Source organism: Stigmatopora nigra, chromosome 18 (genome assembly GCF_051989575.1).
Source record: "Stigmatopora nigra isolate UIUO_SnigA chromosome 18, RoL_Snig_1.1, whole genome shotgun sequence".
In the NCBI taxonomy this organism is placed as follows: Eukaryota; Metazoa; Chordata; class Actinopteri; order Syngnathiformes; family Syngnathidae; genus Stigmatopora; species Stigmatopora nigra.
The window spans coordinates 240,887-268,386 of NC_135525.1; the positions used below are offsets into that span (position 1 = coordinate 240,887).

Consider the following 27,500-nt stretch of genomic DNA (forward strand, 5'->3'; position numbering starts at 1 on the left):
ACACGCACGCACGCATACACACGCACGCATACACACGCACGCATACGCACGCATACGCACGCACGCATACACACACGCACGCACGCATACACACGCACACACACACGCACGCATACACACGCACGCACGCATACACACGCACGCATACACACGCACGCATACACACGCACGCATACACACGCGCGCATAAACACGCGCGCATAAACATGCACGCATAAACACGCACGCACGCATACACACGCACACACACGCACGCATACACACGCACGCATACACACGCACGCATACACACGCGCGCATACACATGCGCGCATACACGCGCGCGCATAAACACGCGCGCATAAACACGCGCGCATAAACACGCACGCATAGACACGCGCGCATAGACACGCACGCATAAACACGCACACATAAACATGCACGCATACACACGCACACACACCGAAAGTTTGGCTGACCTATCTGACTGTTTTGTTGAAATTCCCTTTAGTGCAGCTCCCTCAACTGGATGCATAACGTAACCCCATTCTCTATTGTAGCACCAAATAATGCGGCGTCGTAGACCAGTGTAATGCGGAGCGGTGCACTTTATTATGCAGTGCGCCTTTTATATGGAAAAACAATAAAATGTGTCATTCATTGAGGGTGTGCCTTCTTAGGCGGTGCGCCTTATAGTGCGGCAAATACGGTAATTACAGTCATCCATGAATATTGTTTTCGAACTTTTTATTAAAAAACAGGAAATTCTAATCAACAACTGAAATGCTTCCTGGTGCATGTTGCAAAAATTACAATACTTGTATTCTTTTATAATTGTTAAAAATATCAATCAAAATGCTTAACTATCCACAGTCTCCCCCTTGCATTTTTTTTGTTTCGCAGCCACCTGTGAGATGTGTGGAATGATTGGAGTCAGAGATGCTTTTTATTCCAAAACAAAGCGGTTCTGCAGTGTTTCCTGTTCTAGAAGCTATTCTTCCAATTCTAAAAAGGCTAGTATATTGGCAAGACTTCAGGTAAGTGTTTGACAACCCTTTGAATTACTAGTAGTGGCGGATATTAACAGAGTTGTTTAATTGTGTAGAGAAAAGCTAATCTTAGATATGACACAAGCCTTAACTAATATCAAATGGTAACTTTTCTAGCCTCAAAAAATGAAGCATTTGCAAACAATTGGGGTAGTCCGTAGCATTCACTGTATTTTCACACCTCACTAGCTTCAAGGACGCTGTTTCAGTTGCGGGTGCAATTTCTTTATTTTGGTCACAATGGGAGCAACACATGTTCGTGCTAGTATGAAACATGTTAGCTTTGATGAGAGAGCAACAGAATGTTAGTAGGTAGAGGTGGCCGATTGTTATTTCACCCCCCCCCCCCCCGCCCGGGGTAAGATGTACCAGGGAGTTGCAAAATATCAGGCGAAGTGTGGCAAAGAAAGCTTACTTAGCTCTCGACATTAAGTGCTATCTGAAGTAAGTAAGGACTGTACTGCCACAGCATCTACGATCACAGGCAGTCAAGGGAAGAGCTGAAAAATGAGAGGACTTAAATAAGAACGGGAAGTTGATCATCATCGGAGGAGGGCTTTGACACGGGTGGAGCCACAGCTCCATGTACCTACAAAAGAAAAAGTAACCAAACAACAACACACCCTACTACATAGTGTGTACCCAGGCTAACAGCCGTAACACCGCCCCCCTCAAGAGTCAACCCGTTTACGAAATATAACCACCAACCTGCCTCAGCCAACCAACACAATCCTGATACAACTCTCCTCCTAAACCTGCCATGCTGTCATGCTGCCGTGCTGCCTAGCTGCCATAATGGATCTTAGGCTCCCGGACAAGCCCCCACTTTGTTACGACTCCCCCTGGCGGCAAGATGGTAAGACCAGGGATTCGCTAAATATCAGGTGAAGCTGGGGCAAACAAAACTTACTTAACTCTAGACAATAAGCGCTATCTATAGAAAGTAAGGACTCCACTGCCTCAGCATCTACAATCACAGGCAGTCAATGGAAGAACTGAAAAATAAGAGGGTTTAATTCATTTAAATCAACCAGAGAGGAACTGTTTTCACTGAGTACAACAGTTACAATCGTACCTCTACTTAAGCAATTACTTGGTTCAACAACTTTTTTCGAAACTTGAAAAATTTGTGAGTAGAGGTGTACCATTATTAATTCTCTAATTCATTCTTTCATTCTCTACGTGTACATGCTCAACGACTGGGGTTGCAAAAGTAGGATCATTAACACTCACTGTTCACCTGATTTAGAGCTCTTGGCAGTTCGGTCCATGCCCCTTCTAAATACAATAGAACAACTGGATGAATATTCACAGGGACTAGCAATTCCTTATTTTTTGACATGCGTTGTTTTATGCAATAGTAAACCAAACTCATCTTTCTCTCTCTTTGAATTTAAGGGCAAGCCTCCAACGAAAAAGGCTAAAGTATTACAGAAACAACCTCTTGTGGCAAAGTTGGCAGCTTATGCTCAATACCAAGCAAGTCAGCAGCACCAGGCCAAATCCAAAGCTGGTATGTATGTTAAGAAATGATTTGGGAAGTAACAATATTTATAATATTACTATATTGCAAGTACCTCAATGAAATTGTAATCTCGTTCAATATGTTCGTGATTCTGTATAAATCATTGGTGATTAAATCATGGCATATTTAAGATTGGTGGCCAAAAAATGGACTGCAACCAGAGTCGAAATATTGTCAAGCACAACTTTTGGGCTTCCAGATATTTGCTTCAGAATGTAGAACAAGCTGCGTTATCATAGCGTCTAACAAAGTAACCTTAGCAATGATCATGTGGCCATAAAGCATATGGAGTTTATTGCATACTTAAAATTAAATGGATATACATCGTCTTAAAACTTAAGGTCTAGAACTTGAATTGGGATAATATTGTTGCGTGAATCAGAATCATTTTTGTGGATTTGTGTCTCAGAGATCTTTGGAGCTATGTTTTCTGGGGCCTTGTACCCCTGGTAGGTTTACCACTAGCAATTTGGTCTGCGGTGAAGGACCAGGAAAAAAAAATGCTCAGAAGACCTCTTATGACGAGAAAGACCGATGAACTATTGATATCCCTCGCTCGGATGCGGGTTACGGAGGCCGCACTCTGGAGCCAGGACCGGAGGTGTGGCATGATAGCGAGCATATAGTGGCCAGGCCTACACCCATGGGGCCCGGTCGGTAGTCAGACGTTTTGCCAAATGGACGTTTCGCTGAACGGACGTTTCGCCGAACGGACGTTTGCTGAACGGACGTTTCGCCGAACGGACGTTTCGCCGAGCGCACGTTTCGCCGAGCGCACGTTTCGCCGAGCGCACGTTTCGCCGAGCGCACGTTTCGCCGAGCGCACGTTTCGCCGAGCGCACGTTTCGCCGAGCGCACGTTTCGCCGAGTGCACGTTTCATGGTTCACTGTATATGTATATACAAATAATCCACGTCGACTCTTGTGATGAGGGTTATAGGCTCCTAGATTACAAAGTTAAGATAACCAACACCTGAAAGCCGGTCATCGATCAATTAGAGATAGGTTTATGCCTAGGTGTATTATGAGTTGACAATGTACACAAGATAGAAAATCAATCAATTCATCCCTGGACATACCTTTTTCGTTATTTTCTCAGCATTGCGCTTGAAAAGGAGCAAATTACTTATCAATGAAAATTTTAAAAATGAGGAATGTGTATTTTTCAGACTAAATGGCCCGCCCTGAGACTTATGCAGTTGTGGCCAAAAGTTTACATACACTTGTGAAGAACATAATGTCATAGCTCTCTTGAGTTTCCTATTATTTCTAAAATGCTGATTTTTCTCTGATAGGGTGATTGGTACAGATACCTTTTTCTCATAAAAAAACATTCATTAAGTTTAGTTCTTTAATGACTTTATTATAGGTGAACAGAAAAAATGATCAAATCTGGTGGGTCAAAAATATACATGCAGCAGCGCTAATATTTGGTAACACTAGTGGCCATTTTCACTTCATTTAGGCGGTTTTGGTAGCCATCCACAAGCTTCTGGCAAGCTTCTGGTTGAATCTTTGACCACTCCTCTTAACAGAATTGGTGCAGTTCAGTTAAATTTGATGGCTTTCTGACATGGACTTGTTTCTTCAGCATGGTCCACAAGTTTTCAATGGGGTTTTAGTCAGGACTTTGGGAAGGCCATTTGAAAACCTTGATTCTGGCCGGATATAGCCATTTAGTTACCACTTTTGATGTGTTTGGGGTCATTGTCCTGTTGGAAAGAACCAACTGTGCCCAAGACCCAATCTTGGGCTGATGACAGGTTATCTAAAAAATAGAAGGTAATCCTCCTTCATTATCCCATTTACTCTCTGTAAAGCACCAGTTCCAATGGCACCAAAACATCTGCACCACATAATACTACCACTAACGTGCTTGACTGTAGGTATGGTGTACCTCGGGTTAAAGGCCTCACCTTTTCTCCTCCAAACATTGCTGGGCATTGTGACCAAGCCGCTCGATTTTTATTTCGTCTGAACGCAGAAATTTCCTCCAGAAGGTCTCATCTTTGTCCATGTGATCAGCAGCAAACTCCAGTCGAGCCTTAAGGTGCCGCGTTTGGAGCAAGGGCTTCCTTCTTGCACGGCAACCTCTCAGTCCATGGAGATGTAAAACACTCTTAACTGTAGACAGTGACACCTGTGTTCCAGCAGCTTCTAATTCTGGGCAGATATTCTTTTTGGTGATTTTCGATTGAATCTTCACCCTCCTGACCAATTCTTTCTCAGGAGCAGGTGATAGCTTGAATTTCTTCCTGATCGTGGCAGTGACAAAACTGTGCCATGTACTTAATTTTTCCAAGCAATTGTTTGCACTGTTGCTCTTGGGACCTGCAGCTGCTTTGAAAGGGCTCCAAGTGAATTTCCCCACTTGTTCAAGTCAAGGATTTGCTTTTTCAGATCCATTCTGAGCTCCTATGACTTTCCCATTGTAGCATTTGTGGGCGTTTGCATCCAATGAGCCCTATTTAAATGCCTCAGAGAAGTCACCAGCTGTAGTCACTCATCAATCACAAGAGGTTAAGAGGCCATGCTATAAAGCTACTTTCACTGACACAACTTTCTAAGTCACCAAAATTGCTAATTTGTGTTGCTGTATGTATATTTTTGACCCAGCAGATTTGATCATTTTTTCTGTTAGCCCTTAATAAAGTCATAAAAGACTGACAGCCTGTTGTTTTATTTTTTTTAAAGACACATAATCTCATATCTTCACATTTTCTGAACTGCTTTATCCTCACTAGGGTCATGGGGGGTACTGGAGCCTTTCCCAGTTGCCTTTGGGCCAGAGGCGGTAGACACCCTGAATTGGTGGCCAGCCAATCACAGGGCACAAGGAGACAAACAGCCATTCATGCTCACACTCATAGCTAGGGGCAATCTGTCCAATCACCCTACCATGCACCGGGGAGAACATCCAAACTCCACACAGGTGGACCAACCAGGATTGGAACCCAGGACTCCCAGTGTGAGGCCAACGCGCTAACCACTTAACCGCGGCGCTGCCCGATACCCTTAAGCACTAGAATTCTGAAGTTTTGAGCCATTTTCATGTTTCATGTTTTTGTTTGGACTACCGTATTTTCATACCTATAGGGCAGGGGTAGGGAACCTGTGGCTCGGGAGCCATATGTGGCTCTTTTGATGGGTGTATATGGCTGTCCGCGAACCTGTGTGGTAAAATATGAGCACCGCGGGTGAGAGTCTAAGTCCCGAACGCACCAATGGGAGCGGCATTGTGGCTTCGAAACTATCTCTAGCGCCTTTTTTAAATCATCATTGTTCTTCATTAGACTTGATACTCCTTGATTACCAACTGTGAAATATTGTTCTCGAAAGAATTCAGACTTTTTTTTACTTTCAAAGTGATTAAATGAATAATAAATGCACACATTTTCATGCATTTTTTACTTTTAAATTCTGAGTATGGCTCTCAAGGAATAATGTTTGAAAATATGAATTGTTTATGGCCCTCTTCGTCAAAAAGGTTCCCGCCCCCTGTATTGGGGAAGACCTGCCAACTGGCTTAATAATTGCTTGTTCATGTCGAGCCAATGTGGCCAAACTGGTTTTACAATTGTTTCTTAGGACAGTGGAATGTAGCATAAGCCAACTAGCTGGCCTTGCAATTGTTTCCTTGTAGTGTGGAATATGGCCAACTCACTTTGGAACTGTTTGTTCGAAACGCGCAATATAAAATAGGCTGCGGCAGTTTGTGTGTGCTATAAAAATATCGTGTTTGCATACAACTTAAACCTGCTAATGTCTAACCATATTAGCCCAAAGTTTTGTTTACATAAGCTCTGTCCTACATTGCTGTCTTAGAAATATTACCCTATAGTTTCTATATAAAGACTGAGCTCTGTTCATTCAGTGAGAATTGCGAGGAAGGCAGGCTGTGAGAGGTTCACAGCTGTCGGAGCATTCTCCAACCATCCTGGAGTCCGGTAATAAACCTATTTCCTATATAAATTGATCTCACTCTTTCTTAACCTGCTCTTGAAGTTGTATTTTCAGACCCATCACCCTGCTATAGGGTGTGAAAATTTTCTCAAAAATGGTTGATGCGCCCAATCTGATGGTGCGTCTTTTGTCTCTGCACTAAATTCAATTTTTGTATGAACCTGACCACTTGAGTGAATGTCTTGCCGGCACGGTACTTATTGCGATCGACCCAGAGGACGTTAACCCTCATAATAGCCTATTAGCAGGGCTGGATGCTCACCGGGTCGCTGTTATAAGCAAATCGACGACTCTGCGATGGGCCATGGATCCCAAGGGGAAAGAGGAAAATAATGGAGAAAAACTAAGAATTCATGACTTTTTTTGAACCGATTCATTTGTGTTGTATTGCCAATGCAGAACTTGTGTAATAACAAAATTAGCTTAACGAACGTCAGTTGGCTTGTCAGCATACAGGAATGGTTTGCTACATTTGCAGCCGAGTACCCAGATGGGAAAGAGGAGTATAATAATAGTTTTAATCAGACATTGGCTTTGTCATCATTGACTCGACAAAAGCCTAATCGTCATCATACCCAGCTGCGGATGACGAAATTGGTAATGCTTCTCCATAAGGTGCGCTTTCCCGTCAAAAGGCCCAAATTACTGATAATTTCAGACTCGTTGGCATTCTGCCGTTATGGATACATCGCATCACCCCCCGAGCGCAACCAAATCCCGGCGACTGCAGAAAAAGTTTGCCTCGCAGATGCCAACAAAGGAGTAAAAAAATAAAAACTGATCACACCTCCTACTGTCTCCTCACTTACCTTCAGTCAGCTAGTAGGAGGCAGATCACCGCCCAACGTCCTTCATGTTACCTCACCCGTAATTACACAGAAGGGATTGTGTGTTGTGCTACCGCAAGTTCAGAATCCTGATGGCTGTGGAGAAAAAAACTGTCCTTAAGCCTATTTGTCCGTACTTTGTGAGACCTGTAGCGTCTGCCAGAGGGCAGCAGCTAGAACAAGTTGTGACCATGGTGGTATGGGTCCCCGACAATGTTCCCGGGGCTGTGCTGAGGTAAAAAGGGCTGGCAATGTCTTCCAGTGAGGGCAGAGAGCAGCCGTCAATCTTCTGGGCAGTGTTAATCACTCTCTGCATGGCCTTTTGTGTGCTGCCGTGCTTCCTGCATACCACACTGTAATGCAGCATGTCAGGATGCTCCCCACAGTGGGTCAATAGAAGGTTACCAGAAGCTTAGTGTTGAAGTTGTTCCTCCTGAGTACCCTTCTGGGCCTTCTTCACTACTGTCGTGATGTTTGTAGACCAGGAGACCTGATCCGTGATGTTGACCCCAGGAATTTAAAGGACTGGACCCTCTCTCTAATCCTCCATTTACGAGGAGTGGGGCCCGATTTGTGCTGTGTTTGCGAAATTCCATTATTTCTTTAGTTTTGGTGGTGTTCAGTGTGAGATTGTTGACCGAGCACCACGAAGACAGTTTGTTGACCTCATCTCAGTAGGCCGACTCATCCCCTCCTGAGATGAGTCCGACCACAGTAGTGTCATCGGCAAATTTGATGATGGAATTAGACTGGTGAGTTGGTCTACAGTCGTATGTGTACAGGGAGTACAGAAGAGAACTCGGGAACCGCCTTAAGGGGAGCCAGTGCTCAGTGTAATGGAGGAAGATAGGTGGGGACCAAGTCTAACAGTTTTTGGTTTGTTGGTTAAGAATTTCTTTATCCAGCAGCAGATGGAAGAGGATAGTCTAAGGTGGGAGAGTTTGTCAGCCGGAATGTCCGGTATTATAGTGTTGGTGGCTGAGGTATAGTCAATGAAAAGCATCCTCATGTAATTCCAATGGTGCTCCAGGTAGCTCAGTGCTGTGTGTAGAGCTATGGCGATAGCGTGCTCAGTGGACCTGTTTGCTCTATAAGAGAACTGGTCAACTGAGGGAGGGATTGTAGTCCTGATATGGCGGGCGACCAACTGATCCAAGCACTTCATGATCACAGGCGTGACCGCAACAGGCCTATAGTCATTCTGGCTGTCAATGGTTGGCTTTTTAGTACAGTAATTCCTTTGACATACGACATAAGAGATACAAGTAAAATTTCAAGCAAATACCTTGAAATACACGATACATTTTGACATACAAGTATACAGCCTACGAGAGAGGCTCCTTATGAAAACATCATCTCGCCCCAACTCACTCCTTCCTGTAAATACCTCTAGGAGCAATGGGCGGAGTGTAAAGTTGAACTGGAGGCGGCATCGTATAACAAAGCATTCACATGGTGTGTCGTTCTCTAAAGAATGCATTTCGTTAAAGATAAACATTTAATCATGAGTGCCCACAATGTATTTTTAGCCAACTTAGTCATTTCATAGTAGACTAATATAGATACAAACAGCATTTGTTGCCTTAATTATAAAGCCTTTAATTTTAGGGGGCTTCGGAATTATTATTATTTTTCTTATTTCGTCCAATATGGTTCGTTCAACATTTTGGGTTGCCAACCTCTGCCCTGGTTTGTACTGTAGGCTTACTACGACACTTGGGGCATTTCATGAGGGCTCGCCCGTTTAAAATAGTTAGTCATTAGACTTGTTAGATGAAGAGGACAAAAAAGCCTTTGCTAGCGCTTACCAAGTATCCGTCCACCATGTCTGTCAAGTAATCACAAATTCACACTTATTTGTTTCCTTTGTTCGATCTCTCTTTTTTCTATTTCACTCTTTCCCTCTTTATCTCGCTCTATCGCTCCATCGCTTTCTTTTTGCTTTCTGTATCGCTATCTTTCTAACACGCTCACTCTACATCAGGGGTGGATAAACTATTCCACAAAGGGCCGCAGGTTTTCATTCCAACCCATAAAGAGGACAACACCTTTTCACCTATCTGGTGTCCTATAAGTGCAATCAGTGTATTGCAGTCAGGTGCTTCTTGTTTTCTGGAGAAAACTCATTGGTTAAATGGCCTGTGCTGGATCATTTGCAACAAAAGCCTGCTCCCACAGCGACCCTCCAGGACCGGTTTTCCCACCCCTGCTCTTTATGCTTTTTCAGGCATTCTTTGTTTTTCTCTTGGTCTTTTTCTATTGCACTCTCTTTCTCCCAATCTTTTGGACCTGTTCTCTTTCTCTCTCCGTCTTTCCTCTTCATTCCCTCACCTTCAGCTTTCAATTGCTTCCATCACAGCCTCACAGCCGGCCCAGGCCATTCATAGAAAACCAAAATGTGATTTGCAGTTGTATTTAATTCTAGTTAAGGATTTTTCTCCTCAATGTGAATGATTAAGTCCATATCATGAAGTATATGACACATTGACTATTGACAGGGAGGAGAAAATAATAATAATTATCGGACATAGGCTTTGTCATCATCTTTGTCTCGACAAAAGCCTAATTGTCATCATACCCAGCTGCATATGAGCAAATTGGTAGTGCTTCTCCATAAGGTGCATTTCTATTCTCTGACAGCAAGAAAATGGTATTGAACCATGATATTTACGCAGCCTTCATGACCTGGAAAACCAAAACTGATGGTTACAAAAATGAAGTAGTTAATTTTAATCCTTCTCTATTCTTCATAATTTGTATTCCAGTGGTTCCAATTGAAAGCTTTGACTGGGGTCAGTACATCTGTATCAACAACACATCTGGAGCTCCAGTCAGCTGTTTCAAGCATGTAAGTCTGAGCAATGCTTAGTATAGGTTAATTTAGCACAATGGGCTCTTCAACAAAATTCTTTTAGGCTCCAATGGGAACATGCTGGCAAGGAATTGAAGAAGGAGTGAGAATTGAAGTGCTCAACTCTGACACCAACCACTCCTCTAAAGTCTTCTGGATAGCAGAAATAATTAAGCTTGCAGGTAAGAAAACGGCAATGAAATGCATTTGATTTATTGTGTTATGTGTTCTCAGTGGTGTTTAAAATAAAAATGTTAATACATGGCTGTTAGGTTCATTAATAATTACCTTCGTCCGTAATTATCAATAACTGCAGGAAGACATCTTATTCAATTATTGACATTTAATTAAATAGAAATGGATACAACAGATAAAAGCCTCCGGAGGGGAGCGTTACAGCAAGTGTCACCTTACAACTTCCGAACGTCTCCTCGAATAGATGTTTTCGTCCCACTCTTATGGTCATGAATCAAAACAATTTACAGAGTTGTTGATCATTCCATCACGTATGAGTAAAAACAACATCTGGGACTACAATAACAATCAAAGTATTTTACCAATAACAAAAACAGGAGACTAGACCTAACAACATTTAGATTAGAGTAATTATACAACCTCCTTGACCTAAGAATCATATAATATAATCATAATCATATAATCGTTACATACAGAAAAACCCGAAGTGCACGGTTACATAACGATAACAATATTCTTGTTATTGGCCGAATAGCCCTGGCCTCGTCACCGAGGGCCCACCAAATCTCAAGGACCCAGATTGGGTGGATTGTTTGTATAACCATCCTGGAACAGGCCGTCCAGGTTAAAGATGACTTGGCAATACTCGTAACACTTGGAAAATAGAAAGAGAATGATTTAAACAAAGAAAGGAATTAATACAGAGAATAGAAAGAGAATGATTTAACAAAGAAATGAATTAATACGAATATTATAAAAGTAATACAGAATAAACCCAACATTCCCCCGTTTTTATAATATGTATGTTATTAATCATTTCTTAGTAATCACGAATGGAAATGTCGGTGACTGCGATTTTATCCGCTTACTCCTTACTCCTCATGGCTGGTCTGAAAGAGAAAAACATAATTATATTTGTCCAATTGGTCCTCGGATTTACCGTACTCCTGGACCTCACTGCTTTCCCCAAACCGTCCCATAAGATACAACTCATGTACTTTAGAATTTGTAGGGGCAATTGCAGTAGTTATAAGTCGGCTTAGCATGGAGCGCAAACAGGGGATACTACATCACCCACACAATGTTAGGATAGCGGTAATTGTGCCTATAGTCACCACGAAGGATGTAGCCAAATCTTTAGATTTTCCAAAGGTCTTATCCCACCAATCTGACAATGCGGACGTATCTACTCCAGAGTGCTCTTGCATATTGCGGTTCAGTGTTTGCAGGCCAGTAATGGCCCTGGTGAGAGATCCACTGGGTGACGCGTTGTTCGGTATGAAGGTGCAACATTGTTTTCCAAACATTGCACACACGCCCCCTGTTTCAAGGATCATATCCACCGCTATGCGATTCTGGAACGCCATCAGACTGGTAGCTGCCAGTTGTTCCTTCATGGCCACAAATCCCTGTTCAGTATAATTTCCAAGTTTTGGACATTGTAATGTAAGTAATTTATTCTATCCACATTTTTGTTTGGGGTGATTAGAAGGAAGATAGACTCCCAACCTGCTGCGATCTGATTAGCCAGCTTATACTCATCTGGTACGCCCCAGGGGATGCCAATCGCATCAATGTATGTTGGATCTCCTTCCCTCCATGCCTCTCGACGATGTCGGGAGGGTCGACCCTTCACCTCCGAATTCTGAGCCGCCAATTGTATCTCCTCCACTGTGGATGGAAAAACAGACACCGGTAAGAGCAGTGAGACCAAAGTACCTAGTCCTGCCGCGTTTCGGCAGGAGTCGTATAATTTATCTACCACCCCGCCACCATAGGCCAGAACGTGGTATCAGGGGTGTAGTTTGTTTTAGAACGCCGGTACACCACGTCTCATTTATCGCCCCCAGCTTCAGACCATGCCCTGTAAGGTTTAAGCAGGTAAAATGATTAAACAGTGGAAAAATTGACTTCCTATTTACTGCGTAACAAGATAAACACTGTTTCAATATTTTTTTCTTTCTTGCCAAGTAGGACACGTTTTTTTCATTTGCAAAAACACTTTTCCCCAAAAGAATGGTGATTGAGGGAGTTGTTAGACCCCATCGTATTTTCCCTTGTCTGGTAGGTTATCCTAATCCTTTGTAAGATGGTTTAGTCTCAATTGAAACCATATGGAGACGTCAAACCCAATATAAAAGAGTTCCCTATAGTTTTATGGTATTGCTTGCTGAGCAATAATCTTTTCAATTAATATTGGTGTTTCCCGTATTTTATTAAGTCAGAAAGTTTATCTTACCCGTCCCCTCAATGTTTCAATTGAGACCACCCTTTTACCAAAGTAGCTCCACATAGTGCTTGCCTTCTTTACACTCCATTAACAGCGCCCAATTATCCCCCGTTTGGGAAATCCCTGTTTCAGAAATAAATTTCACAGGTTAATATGTCAGTCCAAGCTTTCCAATCTTGACCAATTTCTGCAACAAGGCTTTTCCCAATCTTCAATTTTTTGCTGTTAATGTACCACACATATTTCCCACCATTGACCCCTTGTATGGCAACCGGGACGTCGCCGAGTCCAAATATATATTTTCAATTTGGAAATTTGATTTAGTAGGTAATGTTAATTAAATGTAAATGTGTATGTTTCTCGGTTTACCCTCCCGTAAGAAGGTGTATCCTCAATTGAAACGCCTCCGCCCTTTTTCTCCAACTGGAGAAAACAACCCTACTGTGGAAAGGAATAGAATCACAATCATCATTAATCTCATTGCCCCAAAAGCAATAATTGTTTTCAACATGACTTTTTGTCTTTGTTTAGGGAGTTTTCCTCTTGAAACGTTTCAATTTAGACAACCTTCTTACTGTGGGAAAGGTGCATCCGTGTCCCCTTTCAGTAACAAGGACCCTCCCACTTTGCGTTGCTCCGATGTTTCTTCTTTTATGCTGCTTATCAGCATCCAGTCTTCAAGAATAACCGTCGCTTCGTCCGTTTCCTGTTGAGAAGCAAAATCTCCCTCTGATAGTCTAAATTTGGTGTGTGCGTTTTTTTTTTCTCTCTGATAGATTCGCCTCATCATCCAATTGTCATTGTGTGGTGAATAATAACAATTTGTAAGGTCTACCAAACAGGACTTCATATAAGGTCCGCCAATTGTGGATGGTAGACAACTATTATATTAACAAAATGGGAGTCATTATCACGATAAATAGTTTCTGGAATTCCATATCGTGGAATGATATCTATATGATCTAATAGAAATAAAATAAAATCTGTTAATGTATCTTTTGAAATGGATATGTGGGTATGCATATAGATTTAAACCCTAAGCCTTGTAGTGCCGTTGTAGCAAGGCCACCTCCCCCTTGTCGAGACATAGGACTTCCCTTGACTCAAGCCCAAATTATTTTCTTTATTGATCTTTTATTGATAGATTATGTCTCGGTGGTCTGCCAATCAAAAAACACAAAAAGACAAACTATCATTCACGCTCACACTCATAAAAAGAAGAATTTAGTGTGTTCAACCAGTCTAGCATCCATAATTTCATTTTGTGGGAGTAAACTGGAGTACCCGGAGAAAATCCACAAATTCTCGAGGACGCCATGAATACCCCACATTCCGGAAGGTCTGGATCCACCCCGCATTCATTAGTAGATCCTTTAATATACACACCCCCACTCTAGCATTTTAACCGTTTGTAAAAAAATTACCTTCAAGTTTCACACTAAGTTATATCCTTTTTAATGCTATCAGTTTAGCTGTTTGTTCCCCGAATTGAGGTGGCAATAGTTTCACATCTAAGGTTTTTATTTTCACAGCCGCCATGACCTAATGGCCCCCTATCAGGTTTTTGGAAAATCCCAATTCCCTTTAATAGCATGCCAATCACCTTTTAATGCGGCCATCCAATTTTGTTTCCACTTTTTTTTTTTTCCCCAGGTGATAAAATAATCTCCCCCATTTGTAAAACAAATTCATCCACGCCTAAATTATACAACATGACGCCTATGGCCTTTATTACGTCGCCTTGACTCCAAATTCTGTGAACCAAGATAACACGCCGAATTTGTAAGCGAATTTCCCCCATCCCATTTTGTTCATAGACAACCCATCTACCTAAAGCGTCACTTGTTTCAAAACATGAAAGGCCCCACTAGAATTCGTGCATCCAGCGCCAAATAGAGCCTATTTACACATTTGTCTCAAACTTGTTTTAGATATGGGGTCCCCAATTTCCCAAAATTTCCCAGAACTCATGTACTACCACATCCTGTAAAAAAACCCAAAACGACTAACATAACCTGTTTCTAAGCCAGATTCTGGAATTTGGAGAATTTCTCCTTTCCCTCCCTTATCTAAGCTTGTTATTGTCACTCGTTATCACTGTAACATTCAGGCGTATTAACCCCATCGTTGCTAAAGTTCTCACCAATTTGCATGCCCTTAAAGCCGTAAAAGCAACGTTATTTGGTTGTATCAATTGACCAATGCTTATCCAATCCGTAGTATCCTTAAAGTCATCAATATGACCTGTGACAAAGCATATTTCCTCCTGCCAGGACAACAGACAATGTTCTTTCAAGTGCACTTTGAAAAACATTCCATGTTACTCCATTCTTAGGGAAAATATGCTCATCCTAAACCAATTATTTTATTTACAATTCACCTAATTATTTGGATGAATGCCATGAATTTGATCATGCCACTATTGCATTGTAAATTTCCCATCTGGTGTCGTTAACAGCCAAATAATTCAATACCTACTATACTTTGTAAATCACCTCATATGATGTTTACTTAAGACAAGAGTCATTTCCCATAGCCTGTTACCAAAACAAAAATCTACAACAATTAAATTAGAGAAATCAACCTTTTGTTAGGCAATTCCTAATTACAAACTTTAATGTTTTAAAAACCTTATCGTCACCAATATACCATAATATTGTAAATTTTGTCTTCCTGGCCCTTTTTTTCTTTTAACCAGCCAACCTCCTGGATTAAAGTATTTTGAACAATCAAAATATTCTGAAATAGTATTAATATTATTTTATCCTCCAAAAGCTAGTTTCCTTTAACTAAGAGCCCTTTGAAATCCACAATTGCTCAAAAATGACTATTTTGGTCTATTTCCCAAATCCAAAGCTTTTTACCAAATCAACCTTTTACTGAACAGATTTTCTATCCTCTTAATACATTTCATTTTAAAACCCAAAATATCAAATGCGAAAGCATTCGCATAACCTTGCATTTCTTGCAGCCCATGTATTGTTCTTATTCTGAAAAGTCCAAACAGAAAACGCAATTAGCCGTTAACTATGACCTCCACTCTTGCTGCGAAAACAGCATTGTTATCTTATGTTTACAAACCAGCTTTTTCCCTGTGCCCAAATACAACGCTTTTTAGAGAAGACAACCATTAAAACGTCAAATTAACCCCTCTTCCGATATTCAACGACATCACAATATTTTTCCAAGACCCCATATATCCAGAATATGTATGCTGCAAGCACAACAATATGGCAAAAACCCATTTTCTGCCCTCAAGTTTGCTTCAGCACCCCCAAGGCCAATTATTATTATTATAATGTCTTCACGGAAGGGATCACAAAATTTTAGTCGTTTACACGGTCCGAACGCTCCCGAAAGCCCAACACAGTTAAATCGTCTGCCCCGCGGCCCACATGTTTCACTCCCATCTAATCAGCAGCCGCTGCACCAGAAACGCTTCCCCCGCAGTCGACACATTTTTTTTGCAAGTCTAGAGCATAATAAAAACACAGGTGACATTCCCTGCTAAACATTTAAATGATCATTTTGTATATATTCTTTTGTCTTTTTAAACACCATCTTCCCGCTAGTGGACGGGATCAAAAACCAAGCTGCAATAAGCCATCACATTGCTGTAAATTGACAGTACATATAGGTTATATTAACAAAGCACCACCAGCACTTGGAAATAACCATTCTAATTGTTGTCATACAAGCCCAAGCATCACAAAAAAACCCCCAATTTATTGTAATCACACAACGTCATACCCGGATTAACCAAATCAAATACCAGTGTCCCCATTAATTTTCTAGCTCCCTTTATTTTTGTTAAACTTCCTCCGCGCCCGTCACCTATCTCGGTAAATATTTTCCCCGTCAGCCGAGGAGGCCCCGCTATTTTTCCTTACCAAACAGTACTTTCCCGCCGCCACGGTCTTAAATATATCCCCGTTATCCGAGGGAGCCCCCACTATTTTCCCAAAAATAGTATTTTTAACTTCTCCCCGGCCTTATTTTGCCATTAGTGTCTGTGGAACAAGCTGTTACACTTTTATCCACTCACATATTATTTATATATGTATATTACCTCTATGCATTAGTGCATATATTATCCTGCATTTTATGCATTTTAAGCTGGCCAGCAAACCCATTTTTATTTATCCATAAATATAGCTGTGTAATAATTTTAAAGCGCTTTGTCTTTCCAATTTTTTCCAATCCTTACAAGTTAGACGTATTTTTTGGATCGTCATCCAAACCCGCCTTACAACACGTGTTTCCCATATTTTACTTTTTTGTAGTGAGTTCGTGTGCCTCACACAGTTAACTTTATTATATCTATTTTTATTATTATCACTCCTTCGACTGTATTTCCTAGGCTTATCTTAATTTTACTGCAGAAACCACACAAACACCATACAACATTTACAACATATTCGTGCCTACCCTTTAGACACAGGACCCTTTCCAGCCCCAACATTGTACCTCCAGTACAATATATTCGTGCCTACCCCTGAGACACAGGACACTTTCCAGCAAAGTGCCCCACCGTACTTGCCATTGACTAGTATAAACACAGGGTTTTGTCGCCGTCACCCAGGACGCGAAACCAGCCCACAATGGACCTCACATACAATGTCCCTTTAACGCATTTGGAAACACCGTCACAACATGCAGACATTAATGTGGACTTACCCGAGATCCATCAGATGTCTCCCTCCAGCAGGAAAAGTCTTCAACCGCCGAGAATCCAGGCGCCCCCGTCGAAAAACTCCGGCCCACCAAGGGTTTTGAAGACGCCGTGCGCACGGTCACTTACCAGATGTCGAACAGCAGCGCCTGGGTTCTCGCTCCGGTATATTGACCTCCATGGCTCAGAAGGACCAAAATGTTAGGTTCATTAATAATTACCTTCGTCCGTAATTATCAATAACTGCAGGAAGACATCTTATTCAATTATTGACATTTAATTAAATAGAAATGGATACAACAGATAAAAGCCTCCGGAGGGGAGCGTTACAGCAAGTGTCACCTTACAACTTCCGAACGTCTCCTCGAATAGACGTTTTCGTCCCACTCTTATGGTCATGAATCAAAACAATTTACAGAGTTGTTGATCATTCCATCACGTATGAGTAAAAACAACATCTGGGACTACAATAACAATCAAAGTATTTTACCAATAACAAAAACAGGAGACTAGACCTAACAACATTTAGATTAGAGTAATTATACAACCTCCTTGACCTAAGAATCATATAATATAATCATAATCATATAATCGTTACATACAGAAAAACCCGAAGTGCACGGTTACATAACGATCACAATATTCTTGTTATTGGCCGAATAGCCCTGGCCTCGTCACCGAGGGCCCACCAAATCTCAAGGACCCAGATTGGGTGGATTGTTTGTATAACCATCCTGGAACAGGCCGTCCAGGTTAAAGATGACTTGGCAATACTCGTAACACTTGGAAAATAGAAAGAGAATGATTTAAACAAAGAAAGGAATTAATACAGAGAATAGAAAGAGAATGATTTAACAAAGAAATGAATTAATACGACTATTATAAAAGTAATACAGAATAAACCCAACAATGGCCAAAAGTGGAATTTTGTTTTTATGAAGATTCATACCAGGAATTTCATTGTACATAACAGACCTAACAACAGCGGTACCTCTACTTAGGAATGCTTTCACAAAAAAAATATTTAGGTCACGAAAAGCCTCAATAGTATCCACAGGCGGTGATGAGTTCCTGCTTCATTTGACTTCGAACCTTGTTTGTCACCGAGTTGTTTTTTGAGGTATTTTTGTGTACAAAAAAATATGCTATGTTGTGTGTTAACGTGCATATGTACGTATGTCTACTCTGCTGTCACTCGCGATTTCACCCTATTGGAAAATATTTGTGCTCACAAAAAACTGAAGAAATTTTTCTATTGTGCTTGTCATGAAAAAATTAAAACAATTTGCTAGTTGGTTCACATCGTTAATCGCTCAAAGCTGTATTGTTGTTCATGGAATTAACAACCAACGCATTACAGTGGCAAGAATTAGAAAACCCTGTTTTTTTTTATGTAGACGTCTGTCAGGTTTGCCATTAGACATTCCCAAATTCACGCACAAACAAAGAGGAAAAGAGAGTCCTTTGGATTTTAACATGCAAGGAGAATGACAGCTGAGACAACTTCTCAATGCCGTTTGGACCTAACGTCTTTTCTGCGTCTTTATTACATTTGGGGCCCCTGATTACATGGATGTCTCAATTCTAGATGGTGTGGAAAATCCCATTGAGACCCCGGACCATGTTTATCTATGTGCATGTATGTATGTTGAGTCTAATACATGTGTACCTAAATACATTAACAACAATGTTCCCTCTATTTTTTTCATATTTCTGGGCATACAGACAACCTCCATGAGCACACGGAGGATTAGTGTGAGCAACATTATAAATGTTTGCTATGCGCACACCAGTATCACACCTGCCATTAGGCAGGTGCATGTCTACTACCCGTAATTGTTGTAGTTATAACAACATTTAATGATTAATATCAATGAATATATAATAAATAATAAATGTCATCTAAACTGTATATCCCAGCAGTCACTGCGCAGTACTTTTTCTTCGGGGTGAATAGTAGAGTCGGGGGCTTATTACAATTTTAGTATTGGTACATATATAAAGCGCAGTGGATTAAAGGGTGTCCTGTCTATTTGGGAGAAAATTCAAGACTTTTGCGTCCGCCTTATAGTCGTGGAAATACGGTAGGTTAAAAACCATAAAGAAGGGGAACGAAAGAATCACGTGACATCTTTCTAAATTCAAGTTACTCAGTAGATCAAAGTATTACTGTTGAGTTTACTAGTCACATCTTAAATTTCCTCCAGAAATGCAGTGGAGTGTTCAAAGTGATAGAGTAGCAGTCAATGAGTACATTATCTGATTGAGTAAACCGAACACAAATATTCACTTTATAGAGATTGATGAATAATCCAAAGTTAAAGCAATACATAAAGAATACAACATATGGTTGACTGAAACAAACTGAGCTTTAATCAAGTGGAATTCAAGCAGTCCTCAAGTCTGTTCCTACCAGTTACGTATGACCGCAAACTGAAGGATGTCTTTGGTTCTTTAGTTGCCTGTCTCGTCTTGTATTTTTATTTGATGAGCTAGACTATTGATCTTATATGCTGTCTGTGACCTCAGACAGGGAGCGTGAAGAGTTCAGTCTGATTGGGGTTTTTCTGCCTCCTGTTGGTGTGTTGCCTCCATGTAGATAAATTTAAAAGAGAATTCACGGGTGGTATTTACCGGAGGTGTGACAGGAGGTGTGTCCGTGGTGGTCTTCTTTTCACCAGGTCTGTGGTTGGGTGGAATTATAGCATGAGATGCACATTGCGCAGTTAGTATAGCTAATATTTTAGTTATCGACCATGACCTTAACAACTAGTGGGATGTGCTAACAACTATTAAGGCTTCTCGCATCTGGCCAGTCAGAGCATGTTTATTACTGTGGTGTGATGGCGACACCCTGAGCGAGCGGTGTCAAGCACTAGTGTTTTTTCACTTTATATGCAAGATAAGTTTTTTATCCTTGAATTTTATTCTTAAACATCAAAATATTAATTTTTTTTTAAATGACTTTCCCCCACATTGTTTTGTGTTCTGGTGTTATGCTATTACATATTTGTCACCTTGCAGTTTTGTGCATGTCAAGTCTTTTATGCGCAAATAAGTTGTACCCTGATTCAGTCATCATTTTTTTTAGCAACAAATATGGCTCATTTGCTAGTAAATACTGTAGTTTGGGTATCGGTTAGTTTTGTTATGATGTTTTCTTTGTGTCCTGTCGAGTGATTGCCCATTTTGTTCACCGGTTGTCAGATTGTTTTTTTTCTTGCCACATTGCCATGCCATGTTCCTCGTGTACTCTTATCCTCCATGTGATATATGATTTTGTTAATTATTTCTAAGTCTGTGTTATTTGTCATGATCCCCTTGCCACGTTTTATTAAAAGCTTCATTAGAGCACTCCTTGTCCCCGTGATTGCTCCCCTACTTCTACGTTCCACTCTCGACGTCGAACAAGAAGTCACAGCATTGAGCTCGTATTTCAAAGTAATACTGAAGATAATTGTTATTGCTGTAGGTAATTGCTTACTTTAGGTTTGTCTGGTTCACATCTGCTTATGTGCTAAGTTCACCAATACGCATTCCCAAATGCACGCACAAATAAAGAATAAAAGACAGTCTTCTGGAATTTTTTACTTTGAAGTTGAACGAACTGTCGAGGCCAAGTCCCAATTCAGTTCTGACCTTACGCATAATTTCTGTTGCCTATTATATTCGAGGGACCTGATTATAATGTACGTCTCAACACTCAGGGGATGGGTAGAAACATAAGTGAGATGTTAATAGTCTAAACAAATGGTCTGGAAGTCTACTGGGGTCTGTGGTGGAGGCATGTGCAGTTCACGCGTTTTGGATCTAATTTGTGTTGTTCACTCCAAGCAGCCCTAGGCATTTTGGCTTCTCTTTGTTTAGTCTAAATATGATTTTCAGGAGCAAAGCATTTACTTCGTTGCAAGCAAACATAATAATATGAAACTAAGTTTAATAGTAAAGAAAAGCATATTCTTCATTGCAAGCAAATTTATAAGAATACAGTGGTACCTTGAGATACAACCTTAATGCATTCCGGGACTGAGGTCGTATGTTGATTTACTCGTAACTCAAATGAACGTTTCCCATAGAAATGAACTACAAACAAATTAATTCATTGCAACCCTCTGAAAAAACACCAAAAACAGGATATTGGATTGGAAAAACATTTTATTTTTTCTAATTTGCCATCTATTAACAAAGTAACAAATAACTAGTGGTTTAACAGTACAGTGGTACCTCAACATACGAGTGCCCCGACATACGAGCAATTTGAGATACGAGTAAATTTTCGGGCAAACATTTATCTTGAGAGACGAGACACATTTTGATCTAGCATACATCGGACGCGAGAGGCTGGCCACTCTGTCTGGTTGCAACTCCCTCGTGTAATGTCTCTACGAGCACGGCGGAGCGTTTAATTTTTCTTTTAACCCTTGTCGCTAATACAAGAGGAGTATTACTTCCCGGGCAAGTTGGCAAGTGATCGTACTATTGCGGGGACATTTCTGTGCATCATTTTTGGAATATTTTGAAGGGAATACAAAAGCGTCGCAATCCAAGTTCATTTAAATTTGCTTGTTACGAGCGCATTGCTGTGCAAAAAGTCCTTGTCACTGTCTATCTCACTTCTGTGAAATTTTTGCACTATTAAACACATTTTGATACCATCAAACCACTAGTTATTTGTTGCTTTGTTCATAGATGGCGAATTAGAACAAATACAAAAAAAATCCAATCCAATATCTTTTTTTGGTGTTTATCCAGGTGGTTCGAACAAATTAATTTGTTTTTAATTCACATCTATGGGAAACATTCGTTTGAGTTACGGGTAAATTGACATATGAGCTCAGTCCTGGAACAAATTCAGCTCGTAACTTGAGGTACCACTGTAATAAAATGTGTTTAATAGAACTAAAATTTGATGGATTTCGCGATGGGGAGAGAGAGAGGGACAGAAAGAGGGTGGAGGCAGAGATCCTTTTTGCACGGCAACGCACTAATAACATTTGATTGAATTGGATAATTTTAATCATCCCATTCACATAACAAACAAATTTAAATGAACTTGGATTAAGATGCAGACACACTCAAAAATAAATTTAATCTGACTTTACACTAAACTTAATTCTAATTTTGTTTTAAATTTGTTTACCGTTCTTCTTCAGAGTTAGCTCTATTTACCCCGCCTCCACTCTGACTTTCAGATGCAACCTATCGAGCGTTGTTTGCTTTTTTTCTTCCCTTCAAAATATTTAGAAAATTATGCAAACAAATGTCCTCACAATAGGATAACGCACGACCACTTGCCAACGGGAAGCAGTATACTCATTTCATATTGGGGAGCAAGCTCCGCCACGCGAACACCATTCTGCACTGACTAATCCTGACAACATGAGCACTACAGCATTTTAAATATATGGAAATGGGAGGTCACAGGTTCATAGAAGTTGACAAATGCCATTGATTTATATGTTCCTTACTTATAATTATCACGATTTGTTGTTTGGCGATCTGCAGGGCAGAGATACGAGCTGCTCTGTGACTCTTCTGAACAAATCATCAAATTCTCTCTGGTTTCTTAGTATGTGAAGTACTTTTTTGCATTTAAATTACATTTGGATTTTCATATATTAATGGCTTAAAACTTACATTTGTCATAAATGCGCCTCGAGTGTGCGGGTGACAGTAGAGGGACACATCATACAGACAGCACACATAAGGGACACGCGTATACACCACCAAAATCCCAAACAAAACATGAATACATTGATTATTCACAATAGACTTGATTAAGCACCTCTGATAAATCAGTTGGGCTCTCATTTATTTCTGCAGGTTTCAAAGCTCTCCTGCGTTATGAAGGTTTTGATTCTGACAGCAGTAAGGACTTCTGGTGTAATCTTTGTATCCCTGACGTCCATCCCGTGGGTTGGTGTGCTTCTAGTGGAAAACCTCTTGTACCCCCCAAAAGTGAGCTCAAGCCCATCAATCTTTTCTACTTTTTGTGAGATGTCTTTTTGTCTGATTAAGAGTTTGAGTGTTTATGCTTCATCTTTTGCAGCTATACAGCATAAGCATTCTAACTGGAAAACATTTATTGTGAAGCGTCTTACTGGAGCTAAAACATTGCCACCCAACTTTAATGCCAAGGTAAGATCAAAACACTAATTAAATTAGGTAGTGTATGTTATGATCGGGGAAAGAGGACCCCAAAGCAGGCGAAAGCTGAGTGTGTGGTCTTTTCGAATCTTTAATAGAATTGTCCAAGAGACGGGCAAGCACAAGAGGAGATAGAGTAGTCGAGTCGTTAGTAGTAGAAGGAAGTTCGGTAGCCTTGAAGTCCAGCGAACAAGGGTACAAGGACGAAGGCGAAGTCGTGGTCTGTGATCCGTGGTTCGTGGTCTGTGATCCTTGGTCGTGGGGCTAAGCATGGTCGGAATCCTGGGAGCAAAACGAGGTCGTAGATCAAAAAGGCAGGCAATGAGTAAACGCAAGAGGGTACCTAACAGTGAACTGATAAGACGATCCAGCAGCATGGTCAAGTTCCTGGTGGCCTTTAATACTGTTTGCTGGCTAATGACTCACACCTAGCATCACTACAATCATTAGGGGCTGGACCTGTGATAGGGTGAGAGGCGCAACCAGCCACCAGTCTGGTCTGAGGCCTGACAGGCCTCCCGGGTGGTCCCGGTGGAAGTCCTTGATTAGGTCTGTGCAGAGGATGTGGCGGGCAGGGACCCAGCTGCGCTCCTCAGGACCGTACCCCTTCCAGTCCACCAGGTAGTGCAGTCAGTGTGAAATCAAACCTACTAAAAAACATGGTCCACCTGGCCTGTCGAAGGTTCAACCTCCGGGCCGACCTGAGGTATTCCAGGTTCTTGTGGTCCATCAGAACAGTGAACGGTTGGGTAGCCCCTTCCAGGTGGTGTCGCCATTCCTCCAGGGCCATTTCCAGCTCCCTGTCCCCAATGCCGTTGTTGCGTTCAGCTGGGGACAGCCTTCGGGAAACGAAGGTGCAGGGGTGCAACTTCCCACCCAGTTGCTTGTGCTGGGAGAGGACAGCGCCGACCCCCACCTCCGAGGCGTCGACCTCAACCTGGAACTGCAACTTGGGATCAAGGTGGGAGAGGACGGCAGCGGTGGTAAAACGGGACTTCAGGTCATAGAACGTGATAGATCTGAAAATCCAACTTCGGGAACAGGTTAAGAAAAAGTGAGATAAATTCAATAGGAAATAGATTTACTACCGGACTGTAGGATGGGGGAGAATGCTAAAACACCTGTGAACCGCTCAGTCTCTCGTCCTCGCTATTCTCTCTGAATAACCAGTAGGTCAGTCTTTATATAGGAACACAGGATAATATTTCGAAAACAGTGATGTAGGACAGAGTTTATGTAAACAAAACTTTGGGCTAATATGGTTAGACATTTGATGGGTTAAGTTGTATGCAAACACAATATTTTTATAGCTCACACAAACTGCCACAGCCTATCTTATATTGCGCGATTCGAACAAACAGTTCCAAAGCAAGTTGGGAATATTCCACAATACAAGGAAACAATTGAAAACCCTGTTAGCCAGCTTATGTTACATTTTGTGAGGCAAAAAAACAATTGCAAGGCCAGCTAGTTAGCTATCTTCCATTTCGCGGTGCGAACAAACAATTGCAAGGTCATCTAGTTAGCCTATCCTATATTCCACTATCTGAACAAACGATTGTAAAACCAGTTTGAACACATATTTCCATATCTCCCGGCGGTCACCACGAACCCAGAAATTTGGTCTCCGAGATGTGAAATTCACACCTCAGCCCTGGCGAACAGGCGGTTCTCCAGGAAACGTTGCAACACTAGGCGCTAGATGTAGAAGCACGCCATCTCCTGGTGGTTACCAGATTGGCGGAGTTGAACAGGGTCCGTCCGTCGCTCCACTCTGCCTATGGTACGCCCGTCCAGTGCTGTTATTTTTAGGGGGCTCTCAGTAGCCCAAGTCCCAATACCCAGTTCAGCGACCACGGAGCAGTCGATGAAACTCTCGTCCACACCGCAGTCGATCAAAGCAGTGGTGTCATGAATCCTTCCCCCCAGGAAAGAGATGCTGGCAGTACACAACGATGGGAGGATCCCCCCAATAGCTAGGCTCACTATGACCTACCTTCCTAATGGTAAGCCTTCCTTTTTTCCGGGCGGGCAGGGCATGACAGCGAGAGGTTGCCTCCCTCGCCGCAATAGAAGCACTGGTGATTCTCGGTTGAATCTTCACCTTCCTGAACAATTTACTCTCAGCAGCAGGTGATAGCTTGGATTTTCCTGATCGTGGCAGTGATAAAACAGTGCCATGCCCTTTATACTTACAAACAACTGTTTGCACCGTTGCTCTAGTGACCTGCAGCTGCTTTGAAATGACTCCAAGTGACTTTCCTGACTTGTTCAAGTCAAGGATTCGTTTTTCCTGATCCATGCTGAGATCCTTTGACTTTCCCATTGTAGCGTTTGTGGGTGTTTGCATCCAATGAGCCCTATTTAAATGGCCTCAGTGAATTCACCAGCTGTAGTCGCTCATAATCACTGAAATGAAGGTAAGAGGCCATGCTATGAAGATCATTTCACTGACACAACTTTCTAAGTAACCAAAGTTGCTAATTCGTGTTGCTGTATGTATATTTTTGACCCAGCAAATTTGATCACCTTTTCTGTTAACCCATAATGGAGTCATAAAAGAACCAAACTTCATGAATGTTTTTGTGACAAAGAGGTATCTGTTCCAATCACTCTATCAGAGAAAAAATTGAGTTGTAGAAATAACTTGAAACTCAAGAGCCATGACATTATGCTCTTCACAAGTGTATGTAAACTTTTGACCACAACTGTATATGGACCAATATTGAGTCTTAACAGCTCTCGCAATTACGGCAAGCAGCCCTAGACTATTTCCTGTGTGCGGTGAATGTTGAGAAATATAAAACAGCGTTTCATTTCGGATGAGCTCGATCTAGCACATTAATTCTATGTTCACCGTCATTCCCAGTCGAAGTCTCAACTGTGGACCGAGCTTTCAGGAAGGCAGAAATTACTAACTCGATTAATGACGACTTTGGTGAGACAGCTACGCGAGTGTTGGATGCCGCATTTGCCCACCTGTTCAACATAAGTTATTATGCTATTGCTGTGTCACAAAAATACTCCTACTTTAACCTCGGAGGAAAAAAAAATGTTTTCATGTTGGGAGTGAATGGAGTTGTCAGAAAGCTGATTTGTAATCTATTAATAATGTTTTGCTTACCTATCTTACCTATTAGTGGTGCATTTTTGGTTTTCTGTCCAATACTTTCAGAGCTTGCTTCTATACGGTTCCAATTGTTTTTTATGTTGTTTTGCAGGCCGATGACCAACTTGTTAGGCAGTAAGTTCATTGTGTCACAATATAGTTTTGCTCACTCACGTGTTGGATTGTTTCTAATGTACCTAAAATTGGACTGTGCATTTAATCCTATTCTGAGTGTTTTTTTTTATCTGCCCTTTAAATACAACTACTTTTTATCTGCCCTTTAAATACAACTACTTTTTATCTGCCCTTTAAAAACCACTCGAGTGTTTCATAGGTATTTAAATTTTTGGACTCCATTGATTGTTTTACCTTGGACAAAAATATTGTGGTCACTGTTTGTTGTCGTTCTTTTTGAGAAGTACATACAGACATGTTTAAATGTGGGAGAGATTTTTCAAGACAGTTATTCACGCTCATCATGGTATCCTTGAGTTCTTGTGCAGCATGTTTTTTTGTCTTTTATCATGACATCTTTAAGTTCTTGGGCAGCATGTTTTTTTTTGTCTTTTGCGTGAACATAAAGAACTGCATCATCGGCATGAATTGGCAGGTAACAATCAAAGGACAACAAACAGTTAAGCAGATCATTTATGTAATGATGAGCAGTGAACCTAGCAATGAGCCCTGCAGTACCCCAAAACTGTTAATTCACTAAATAGATTTTATATCTTGTATCATTCTTTAGGCCATTCTGTCTTGCACAGGTATCGGTCCTGCTGATGGCCGAGGACTTTCTACGGCCCTGTCCAGCTCTCTGAGAGTAACCATCGGTCTCTTAAAATCTCATCCGTGTTCAGGAGATCGTGCTGGGAGACACATTAAACCTTCATGCTGCAGCACATGTGGTTGTGCCATGCTAGTGAAATTGGACAAACTGCAATTCTTGTAGGGTT

At 41.3% G+C, this 27,500-nt stretch overlaps 1 protein-coding gene across 2 annotated transcripts in view; it reads left to right on the forward strand.

The window, feature by feature from the left end:
* Nucleotides 1–27,500, forward strand: part of mbtd1 (mbt domain containing 1) — a 91,070-nt gene that overhangs the window by 9,894 nt on the left and 53,676 nt on the right. For both annotated transcript variants that reach the window (XM_077739353.1, XM_077739354.1), the window contains exons 3-8: nucleotides 883–1,016; nucleotides 2,427–2,541; nucleotides 10,109–10,191; nucleotides 10,259–10,376; nucleotides 23,115–23,249; nucleotides 23,341–23,429. In XM_077739353.1, coding sequence (XP_077595479.1) covers nucleotides 883–1,016; nucleotides 2,427–2,541; nucleotides 10,109–10,191; nucleotides 10,259–10,376; nucleotides 23,115–23,249; nucleotides 23,341–23,429 — 674 coding nt within the window. The remainder of the gene's footprint in view (nucleotides 1–882; nucleotides 1,017–2,426; nucleotides 2,542–10,108; nucleotides 10,192–10,258; nucleotides 10,377–23,114; nucleotides 23,250–23,340; nucleotides 23,430–27,500) is intronic.